The following is a 12259-nucleotide window of genomic DNA, read 5'->3' on the forward strand; positions in this document are numbered from 1 at the left end:
CAGACCTCAAAAGAAGAAACACAAAGTCGGGTGTTGAGGAGATGGAGGCAGGAAGATCAACAGTTCAATGTTATCCTTAGTTACATCATAGCAAGTTTAAGGCCAATGCATGAAACATTAGACTTTGTGTCAAAAAAAATAGTACAAGTGGCCAATAAACATTTGAGAAAAAATGCAAATTAAATTGCTTTGGCATTCTAGATCACCTCAATCCGAATGACTATCTTCAAGAAAAACAAATGAAAAATTGTTGGCAAGAAAGAATATGAGGAAGAAGAAACTCTTATATACCGCTGATGGAAATGTAAACCAATGTAGCCACTATGGAAAGCAGTGTGGGGATTTCCCTACCCCATGACGCAGCTGTACCATGCCGGAGCACATACCCAAACTACCGTATACCCTACTACAGAGATATTTGCCCATCCATGTTTAGTGATATTCACAATAGCAAGGGCATGGAATCAGCCTATATACCCATCAGTACATGGATGAATAATGAAAATGCAGTACATACACACAATGAAGTTCCAAGTCATAAGAAAGTGAAACCATGGCAAGTTCAGGAAAACGGATGTAACTGCAGATCATTATATTAAGTGAAAAGGCATTTATGTATAAAAATATGATGAATCCCATTATTGTGCATGGTGTAACCATTGGTAATATATTAATGAGCCTATAGATAACTCCTTACCCAAGTTTGTGTAAGCAATCCTAATCAAGCTTATTGGATCACCAAGAAATGACATGAAAGTAGAAAGGGGACCAGTTGGGAAGAGATCCGCAAGAGAGGGTAATGGAGGTGAATATGATCCAAATACATCATAGAATATGTGAAATTAGCATGATAAAAGCTACTATGTATAATTACTATATGGTAGTGTTTAATTATGAAGAAATAAAAATTTTAAAGTGAAAAATTGCCATCATAGTACTCATAGTGATAATGATTGTGGTGATAACAATGACAATAATCATACCAATTCATATTCATTAAAGCCCAGCTAAAGATCACTGAACACAGAGATAGCATTCTATTAACAATATAATATCATGGGAATTTGCCAAATTTCTTTGGGAGAATCATCTAAATCCATCCTCATTTAGTTTAGATGTTTAAAACCCTAAGGTATCTTTAAATGTGATTTAGGGCCCCTTACATAGTTCTCAAACCTCTTTTCAAAATTAAAACCCCAACTTAAATTATTCTCTATGGAGCTAGAGAACTGGCTCAGAGGTTAAGAGCACTGTCTGTTCTTCCAGAGGACCTGGGTTCAGTGTCCAGCACCACATAGCAACTTGCAGCAATCTGTAACTCCAGTCCATGGCACTAGACATGCATGCAGGTAAAACACCTATACACACAAAAATAAATAAATAAATAAATTTTAAATTATTTCCTAAGGACTTAAAGCCTAGTTAAACAACTTGCCTATCATTATCTGCCTTTCACATCCAGAAAGTCAAGAGATATTGACATTATTCCATACACTCTACTTTTATGAAGAAAAATAATTATACACATTACTCATTGTGTGTATTTGAAAGGCCAATCCTCAAACCATGAAAAGAAAATGCTATAAAAGCTCTTTTTTCAGTATTTGCGAGGACATAAACTATGATTTACTTCTACACATATCCTGATTTACATAGGAAGGGTTTTTTTTGGTTTTGTTTCTGTTTTTTACCTCCATCCGATTCAAGTCACAGGGTTGTTGGTTTGCTGGCATTGACTCAGAGTAAGAATCAAATATTGCACACTCCCACTTGGATTTCGGGAAAGCTAGTAAGGAAGAAAAAGAATATGTAAGAATATTTACTGCAGCCATAGTGGGATTTCGTAGCTGTTAAATATAACAATGAAGTCAGCTCACTCATCTGCACTACCTACATCCCTCGCTACGGTGAGACAGCACTTGAAGGTCCTTACAAGCACAATCTAGTTTTGCCATTTTCATCCTGCCGAAACTGAGGAAGGTAAATGACTTACTTAAGGGCATACAGCTGGCTAGTGACTGGCAGAGGCCAGAACACTTGGCGGTCCAGCTGAAAAGCTCTTGCTCTTGGCAATGAATATTACAACATGGAAGCAATTTACCACGTTGGCTATCATGATATGTTAAGTTTTAATCATACTAAAACAAATTTTAAATGCAGGAATCAAAATGATGGTTTAAATACTATGAACATTAACTAAAAATACTTCCTTCTAAATATTGCTAGAAATAAGTAAGACACTAAAATAATATATACCAAACATAACTTCATGAAATATTTATCTCTTTGGTTAGTAGGAAAAACAAAAATGAGAGCATGCATTCTTACTGACTGATAATAATAAAATAACATTACAGGTCTTTTCTACTGTACAACAGCAAAAGTAGCTGTTAGTCGGGAAGCTAAGTAACTTGGCAAGAGGAAGAAAGCATGCTATTTGATAAGCTAATTACCTAACATCCAGGTTAGTTCTTAGGAGCAGATTCTGCTTTACTATTCTGTCATGAAGTAATTAAGAATGAAACATCACAATGACTTTTAAAAGTTGCTAATATTACAAAGAGGTAAAGCAGACTGGGGTAGATAATAAATGGAAGCTATAAATCAAATCTGTCAAGACACACTGTTAGCAAGTCAATTTTTAATGAAATGCTTTTTAAAACTGAACAGAATGTGAAAAACTTGATTGGTGTCTTTTGGAGGCAGTTTCAAGACAGGGTTTGCCTGTGTAGCATCTCTGGCTCTCCTGTAGACCAGGTTGGCTCTGTAGACCAGGCTAGCCTCAAACTCACAGAGATCCACCTGCCTCTGCCTCTGAGTACTGGGATTAAAGGCATGCACCACCACTGCATGGCTCAGTTCTATACTTTTAATGTAATTTTGATTATTACAGTCTAATTTTTTTTCTTTTTTTTTTAAATTTATTTATTTATTAAGGATTTCTGCCTCGTCCCCACAACCGCTTCCCATTTCCCTCCCCCTCCCCCCGATCAAGTCCCCCTCCCTCATCTGCTCGAAGAGCAATCAGGGTTCCCTGACCTGTGGGAAGCCCAAGGACTGCCCACCTCTATCCAGGTCTCGTACGGTGAGCACAGTCTAATTTTGTAGCTTTGGCTAACCTTGAATGCACTATTTAGAACAGACTGGCCTTGAACTCACAGAGATCTGCCTACCTCTGTCTCCTGAGTGCTGGGATTAAAGGCGTGCGCCACCACCTGGCAACTGGTGTCATATATTAGTCCTTACTCATCTTTCTACCATTCTGTACACTGAAGCGCTGGCTGGAGTACCACTACCATGTGGGAGCAAATAGGGAGCGAATAGAAGGCAGTCCTGTGTAGGAAGCTAACACTTTCAAACACTACAAAAGACAATTAGCAGCTAACCCCACCCTATCTTCTATCCCTCCGTGTCCACTGTCACCTCCCCAGTCTGAGTCCTCCTCTGCTCTTGACTTGTTCTGGTCTGTGGTAGGTAACCCATAGAATCATTGCAGACAAGAAATCTAATTTTATCACTTACCTGCCTAACACAGGCCCGTGCTATTGCTCATGGTATGTTTCCTGCTTTTCTCCTCAGCCTCATCCTGGCCTCTTCTTTATTCTATACACTCCAACCACTGAGGCTTGAAGTTTCTATTCCTTCTTAAGTGTTCCAAACCCCTTCTCAGTACCTCTCAGCATACCTGCTGCTCCTCTCTTCCCATACCACAGAGAAAATACAGTTCCTCTCACACAGTAAAGACTCAAAATATTTTAACAAAAGTTTTCTTCAGGAATCCACCCAGTTACCCAGACAGGAAAGTGTCAAAAAGGGCTCATAGACAGTATACCAAAAAATGCAATATAACCTTATAATTTTGTTCTCTAATTGGGCAAAGGAAATAGTTCTATGATTATAAGTAAAATGGCATGTGATAAAATCCCTATCACCTTACTAAAAAGACAACCTTGTACTTTTAAATTACCTTACCCAAGACCACTTTGAGATACTAGGCTATGTTACAAGATGAGACGCTTGTAGTCAGCAGTATAAGATCTATTTTTCTATCAACAGTGGGATTTAGTATTTACTGCCCATGACTGTCATAAAAAAAGAGAAGTGATACTGGTTCTAAACCACTCAGAGGGCACCAGAAACAGAAGAACAGATGGCTCATACTTCCCTAGACTGTCCCTATAACTCATATTCTAACATGTGAAAGTCTGACTCAAGTTAAAGAAAGTATTTTCAGAAGGCAAGGGCTCCCTGATGTCCAGGTATCATCTTAAGAAATAAGAGTTTGTTATTAGGCCTCTAAGAAAAATAGCTAAGGTTTATGGTGTATAATGAGACCTTACCTGCTTGCAAGTACTCTGGCTGCAAAGTCGGAGGCAGGCCCTCTGGCAGTGGGTAGCCGTTCTTTCGTGCTACAATGAGATGAAATGCAGCACAAAACTCAGGCAAGGTCAGGGCTCCATCACAGTCAGCATCACTGAGTTCCCTAGAGATAAGAGATGTCATGAGTACCTGTCATGCAGCATCAGCCTCAAACAGACACACACAGATCCCAGATTCCTGCCCATGGCCTGTGGTGTCCTCAAAGTTCCCTAGGCAACCCAATGTGAAATCCCAAGGGGCACACAGAGGAAGAAAACAAACTGCTCTTTGGCAGTATCATCAGTGGCACTTTGTAAATAAAAATGGAAATTCTTCAAGCTCTTCGATAGGTCAACACTGAGACAAGGCATAGGAGAGAACTCTAGAGAGAAAAGAAAAAGAAAAAAGTGATGTCTGGGGTTCTGCAGTTACCTGACAGTCGCCCGATAAGTGCAGGCTGTGCAGCGTGAAGAGTGCTGGACTTAATGTGGAAAAGAGCCAAGGAAGTAGACACTCAGCCACTATGGCTTTCATTCAGAGCCTGGACATGCGCACTTCGGGTTTATTTTTTTAGGTTTTAAGGAAAAACCTTAATGTTTTCAAATAGTGTGCATTTTGGTAGCAAGTTAGTCTCTGTATGAGAACTTCTCAGAGAGCTGGTCATGATGGTTCATACCTGTACGTCCAGCACTTGGGAGGCAATGGCAGGAGGATCAACAGTTCAAGACTAGCCTTAACTACATAGTAATTTCAAAGTCAGTCTGAAGTACATGGGACCCTGTCTGAAAACACAGAGACAAGAGACAGGATGAGGCAAGGGAAGAAGAAAGAGGGAAGAGATGGAAAGGGAGAAAGAACAGAGAAAGCTAGAGACAACGAGAGCAAGGGGGACAGAGAAAACAAGAGAACAAGAGAGTGGATGTGTGTATAGAAATTCAAACAGGTTCAAGAAACACTGGTTGCTTGTGTTTTGATATGAAAGTACCAACTAGAAAAGGCTGAAACTGGCAAAGACAACCATGAGGAAAGGGATTCTTGGAAAAGGCTTGTCATCACTTCAGTCACTGTCTCTCGCTAAAAGACACAAAAGAAACCTACTTGACAAAAGAACTAAGATCTGTTAAGCACTATTATCTCTGTGGTGTACAGACACAAGCATACCTGTATTAGGACAAGTATAGAGAGAGACTCGTGTGAGATTGTACTAAAAAGATGTTGCTATTGGAAAAGTAAAAAAAAAAAATCTCTAAGGGAAGGTCTGTAACTTTGCTTCGGATCATTCGCATCCTCCTTTTCCCCCTGAGACTCTTGCTCTAATTCAGAATGCATCAGCCCTGAGAGAGCTGCTCCCCAGGGTGAGGCATCTGGGAACTGCTTCGGATGCTGGATAGAGAGTATGCCATTTAGCCTTCATGCATTTATCTCAACAAAGAGACAGGAAGCCTCACCGGGCAAGGCTGGGAGTTCTGCCAAAACAGACTATATTCTTTTTTAAAATGGTCATTTTTCCCTACCCTTAAAATCTTAACATAAGTCCTGTTGCAAAAAAAAAACTATACTATAAAAAGCCAGACTATATGTATATGGCTGAAGAACCTAAATCCAGCTCAAAATCCCAGCTACACTGGCATGCACGATATGACAGGAATAATTTTTCAACAATATTGCACAATATGTGGTGTGCGATCCTAAATTCTATCACGATTTTGTAATGCCTCATGAAAAAGCTTTACATAAATATTCCAATGTTTTAATATATATTTATAATCCACAAAGGCAGGAGTTTATGGGGCTGAGCACTTTCATAGATGCAAAGAGAACCATCTGGAGCATTGCAGCACCGCCCTCCTGGAGCTACAACTGTGGCAGGCCTCAGTAGCAAGGCAGAGCCGACACTGCAGCTGCAAATGCTGAATTGGGGCCCAGGTGTGAAACACCTGCCAAATTTACAAAGTTCACAGGCATCTAGAATAGACAAATTTCACTTCATTCCAAAATGTTCTTGGACCTTCTGTTCACTCTGCCTTATAAAATATTATGAAGAATGGCTTTTCAAAGTCCTCTGGATTCTTGCCTCACACTAAGTAAAAAAAAAAAAAATATATATATATATATATAAATAAAATATATGACATAGTATCTCACATGTGCACAGCTGCCTAGGCTGAAGTCAGGATGACAAAGAGTAATAAGTAGGCAATTACTTTTGCATATATATGTATGTCCGTGTATGTATGCCATATGAATACAGTGCCCTAAGAGACCAGAAGAGTATTGAATCCCCTGGAGCTGGAATTACAAGTAGTCAGGAGTGATATATGGGTGCTGGGAACCAAAAATCTGCTCTTCTAGAAGAAAAGTCATCTCTTCAGCCTGAGGAAATTACTTCTAAACTAAGTAGCTAACCCTTAGTTTATAGTGTACACCTGATACTGTTCATTGTCTTTTTCATATAATTATTTAATCTTCATCGCAACAAAACCCTGAGTTCTGTTCACTCTCAATCTGTTTTTAAAAATCATTCAAAAATAAACTTTTCAGGGCTGGGAGTGTGGTTCATCAGTGGAGCACTTGCCTGGTATGTGTGATGTCCTGGATTCAAACCTTAACACCAACAAAAAATTCAAAAACCAAACTTACTTGAGAGCATGGCACTTGCTACAAGTCTGAGGCCAGTCTGGGCTACACAGTGAGTTACAGGTCAGCCTGGGCTACAGAGTGAAACTCTGTCTCAAAGCAAATAAAAATCACATCTTAAAAAGTTAAGACTTTCAAAAGCACTAAAAGATGAGCATATGATACCACTTGGCAGTAATCATACTCACCAGATATAAGAGAGTTCTGGGATGGAGAGCTTGGATTTGGTGAAGAAGTTCTTGGCCACAGACCCTGTCAAAAGCCATTGTTTAAATAAGCCATTAGTTCTTTGTCTTGAACAGCTATGTGCAAGCCAATCACCACTTTTCCATTCAGCAATCTCTACCAAATAACCACAAATGCATTTACTCTACAAGCAACAACAAATCACAGGCCTTTCATAAGAGCAGCATGTGGCTTGCCTAGCACCTCTGAGGGCACTGTTGCAAAATGATAAAAAGACAAATAAGAGGAATGTAGCATATATAAAAAGAAGCAATGACAAAATGCTCATGACAAGTACAAACCATGTAAATTTTTCCTTTGTTTCTATCAAAACTGCACATTTTTACTAAAAATTCCTAAAAAAAAACCTTCAAAATTACTTAAGTAAAAATATGTTCAGTTTTATACTTAAAGAATGGAAAGACAATGCAGAGCATGGCAAATGATAAGCAAAAAGAAAAGGGCATCACTAATTCCACCAGAAACAAGAGAAACAGCTTGAGAAATATTTTTTTTTATTTTTTAAAAAGAAAACAAGCTTTTTTTCATTTTACATATCAATCCTAGTTACCACTCCCTCCCCTCCTCTCCACTCCTCAGAGAGGAACATTGCTTTGGGGAAGGTCCAAGGCCCTCCCTACTATATCTAGACTGAGCAAGGTATACATCCAAAGAGAATGGGTTCCCAAAAAGCCAGTACAAGCAGCAGGGACAAATCCTGGTGTTACTACCAGTGGCCCCTCAGTCTGCTCCAGCCATGCAACTGTCACCCACATTCAGAGGGACTAGTCTGGTCCTATGATGGTTCCTTCCCAGTCCAGCTGGAGTTGCTGAGCTCCCATTAGCTCAGGTAAACTGTTTCAGTGGGTGAACCCATCATGGTCTTGACCTCTTTGCTTATATTTTGAGAAATATTTTTGATGAACTTTAACATCCCTTGATGGCACATTGAAGAATCCATCCAGGACTCTTTTCACTGTAAATTTACCTCTGTCAGTTAAAATAGAGCTGTCATCCCACTGTCCCAGCCACACTGCTCTTTCATACTTCCAGCCCTCAGCACCTTCCCAATTCAAAGGCCTGATTTCTAACACAAGTGAGCATTAAAGCACTAAGTTGTTGTTAACTAAGTCAAAAGTCTCCCACAATAATTACATGTTTTCTAATTGGCTTTAAAGCAATAGGAATAGGTGGGAATGTAGTTGGTGGCAGAGTACTTGACTGTCATATGCAAAGCCCTGGAATCTATGCCCCCAGCACTAAAAAACAAACAAACAAATAAAAACCAGGCCAGGCACGGCCTGCACACATTTAACCCCAGCACTTGGTATACAGAGACAGGAAGGTCTCTGTGAGAGGCTAGCCTGGCCTATGGAGCAAGTTCCAAAACAGCAAGGGTTATACAGTGGGACACTGTCTCAAAAACAAAACAAAATAAAATAAATTTTAAAAATAATTATAATGGATCCTAAAGCAATACTTACTTTCTTCTGATAAATTATTAAGAATCAAAATCAAAGTATCAATAACCCAATGAGCCTTCTTCTCAAAAGCACCGTATCACAAATGCTATCACATGATCTTGGCTACCAATGCAACCAACCACCTTGGGCCACTTGACCGAATTTCATCCTCTTTAAAAACTCTTCTACAGTGACCAAGATATAAAGACACTCTCTTCTCCTACCTGTCTGTTTGCTGCTGGAACATCTCTCTTCAAAGCACAGTAGACCCCACCCACTAGCTAGTGCAGGTTTTCACATAGGAGACTATTGGACCATAGAGTCTCGCAAAAGTTAAGTGGATGGCACTGGGAAGCTGACTGACAGCTATCAAGTTCAGCATTGTCCCAGATGCTACCAGCTAAGGAGAAAGCCTGAGTGTCAAGTGAGATGTGCTCATGTACTTGCACCCCAGCTCTACCATCGAGCCACCGGAAAAAGAGACTCTATTTATATTATAAATCTACAGAAAGAAAGTACATTAATAGTGTCCTAGGACCAGGAGGTGGAGAAGCAGGAGTAGGGAATAACGGCTACTAAGTGGGTGGATTATAGAGGAGTGAGGGAAAGGTTCTAAATTTGAGTTATGAATCTAGTCTGAAACTGAACTAAAACCACTGACCTGCAAGGTTTAAATGGTAAGTTTTATGGAATATTAATTATATGTCAACTAAGATGTTTATTTTAAAAGATGTTAGTTAACTGTCATTAAGGGATGTCTTCATTATGATCAAATTAAATATTTTAAAGGAACTAACAAAACAATCAGAAAGATTTGAACAATGAAGACTTGATTTATTAAAGAATCAGTAATTTTTTCTCACATGTACCAGTGAGTTCTGGTTATGTTTTTTAAGAGACCCAAGATATATCCCATAATATTTTTCAAATCAAATAATCTGGCATGGGCTGAGAGGGAATAAAGATAAAATTGCTGACACTTGTCCATAGGGATTTGTTATAGTGGCATGTCAAGTTGTATCTACACATGAAATGTTTCAAAAATAAAAAGGCTGAAAGAAAATAAAAATACTTCTAACAACTACTTATTCATATTTGGCTAAATATCTGCATATGTTGTGAAAAGACTTAGTTGAGCAAGAGCTAAGATTATCCCATTGTCAATATGTGTAATCTGGATTTCTGTTTGTCTTTTCTAAATAATAATAGTAAAATTCATTTGTTATTTCTATACTATCCTACCTTCCATAATGCCATCACCCCACAATTATCAAAATGATGGTTGTCTTTACATATACAAGAATATATCAATTATATACCTTATTTCATAGAAAATTAATATATAATTATATATAATCCATGCTTCACTGTTAGTTTAGAATGATCAAAACCACACTGCTATTCTTTAAAATTGAAGTGTAAGATGAAAGTTTTATACATTTTTTTCCAGACTCTACTATTTCACTGTTTGTTTAGTCATTAGCATCGTAAAATGTAGGCACATGGGAATTAAATCCATTCCTCTCAGCTTGAATTTACATGAGGGCACAACAGGAATGCAGATATCTAAAAATAATACAGAAGAACTGCCATCGAGAAAATGCTGGCCAGTTTTTCTCTCATATCCTAATTTCAAAAACCAGGGAAGAAAGACTTGAACCAAGGAAATGAGCATTAACCTACTCTTCTAGGGAGCATAAAACATTAGGAGACCTGAGTTGGAATAATGTATTTGTCTTTGCCCTGACTCTAATACAATCAGTAAGCAATTTAAGGTGTCCCTTGGCATTATCATCTACTATTTCAAGTGCTTTCACTGAGAAGGTGCAGGGTCTGAACCAAGTTCCCCCAAATTCCCACCTAACCCTTCTGCAACAGCAGTATTATTCTCCCAGGCTCGTTACCATTTTTTTTCTGCATGACTTACATTTGATAAGGAATTCTACCTTAGAGGAATACAAATCAGAATCAGAAAAGGTTGCTATACTCATTTTGTGTCAACTGTTTCTCAAGATGTTCTCCATTATTCACATGGGAATCATGTTCCAGGACACCATGTTCTCTCACCTGAAATGAAGGAACTCGGGTCTGGCTGGAGGGACCGGAACTGATTGACATAGTACTCCCGCTGTTCTTCCGTTATCCTCCAGGGCTCATCTGGGTAACTAGTGCTGTTATCCTGCAGTTCTCTCTCCACTGAAAAGGACTTTAAAAACAGTGTTCACAGAACCTTCCTTTCATGAGATGAGACTCAAATAGCAATGAAAGTTATTTTGTATTTCTCTTCAATTTCCCTCAAGGGAATACATATAACTGCCTCATAATAAGAACTAAACCACAATATAAACTATGATAAAAAGTAGATATCAAGCTTTATGCTTTCTTGTACCTTCAAAATTAACATTACTGAACTTGAAACAGTAAATAGTTAAAGACTGATGGAAGTTTTCCAACGTCTTAAAAGATGAGTTTTAAAAGACAGCCTTTCTTATCTTCGGCTATTCATCACATTTTGATTTTAGATTATCTAAGTGGATAACAAAATAGTAAGTTTTTCACAAGTATGTATGGTAGCTCAAAGCTGATATCAGGAGTCTTCCTCAACTGGTCATCACCTCATGTACTGAGACAAGGTCTCTCAGCTGAACCTTCAGTTCTCTGTTAAAGCTAGTCTAGCTAGCAGCTTGATTCCGGTCTCCACATTCCAAGAACTAGAACTGCAGGCAGGCTACCATGCCCACCAGACATTACATGGGTTCTGGGGATCCGAACTCTGCTCCTCGTGCTTGCATAGCAAGTGCTTTATCTGCTGAGCAGCTCACTGGCCTCAGATTCTCTACTGCTCTGCACAGAATATGGACACAGCTATAACCACATAATCTTTTTGGTTTTTTCTTTTCTTCCTTTTTTGGAGACTAGATCTCACATTGTACCTCATGATTACCTAGAACTTATTAATTTGTAGCCAAAATTGGTACTGGATTGTTTTGTAATTCTGCCTCATACTTCTGGGTGCTGGGGTTATAAGCATGAGCTATAATAAGTGAGTTAATGTTCTCTTTATTCCTGCTGTATTTGCATTATATAAATCCAGGTGTCAAATTTTTCAAGTGAAACCCATGTCTCTGGGTCCTACATAAGTGGCAAGTCAGCATCACTGAATCTGTCCTTCACATGTGTGAGTTGGGAATACTTACTAAATACAAAGCTGAGTTGTGGGAACTACCATGGTATTGCCATCAGCAGGGTAACAAGAGGGTGCATCAAACCTGCCACTAGAGGGCAGGCATGCCAAATTTGAAGATTTAAGAGCTCAGAAGTTCAGAGACCCAATAGAGGAGAAAACAACAGCTATACTAGGCTCTGGGGACGGAAGCCAAATGGAAGTGGAGAAAGAAACATCTAGGGCTTTTCTCCATCCTTCCCATCTACACCAAGAACACATATTTTTACCAAAGGCCATGTCCACTGAACCAAGAGGTGGCCACAAGGAAGGCAAAAGTAAACTAGGCAGAAGGAAGAGAGGTTATCAGCGCACAGACATCTCTGTGCTAATTGTTGAGCTGCTGCATCAC

General features: G+C 39.0%; 1 protein-coding gene across 1 annotated transcript in view; it reads right to left on the reverse strand.

The window, feature by feature from the left end:
* LOC121439439 (ralBP1-associated Eps domain-containing protein 2-like) overlaps positions 1 to 12259 on the reverse strand; it is a 208265-nt gene that overhangs the window by 57771 nt on the left and 138235 nt on the right. The window contains exons 6-9 of the mRNA XM_041639940.1: positions 10752 to 10890; positions 7185 to 7248; positions 4341 to 4483; positions 1692 to 1786 (exon numbers count right to left, since the gene is read on the reverse strand). Of these exons, the coding sequence (XP_041495874.1) occupies positions 1692 to 1786; positions 4341 to 4483; positions 7185 to 7248; positions 10752 to 10890 (441 nt within the window). The remainder of the gene's footprint in view (positions 1 to 1691; positions 1787 to 4340; positions 4484 to 7184; positions 7249 to 10751; positions 10891 to 12259) is intronic.

Source organism: Microtus oregoni, unplaced genomic scaffold (genome assembly GCF_018167655.1).
Source record: "Microtus oregoni isolate MIOR12 unplaced genomic scaffold, Mior012 000061F_ref0000440, whole genome shotgun sequence".
Lineage (NCBI taxonomy): Eukaryota > Metazoa > Chordata > Mammalia > Rodentia > Cricetidae > Microtus > Microtus oregoni.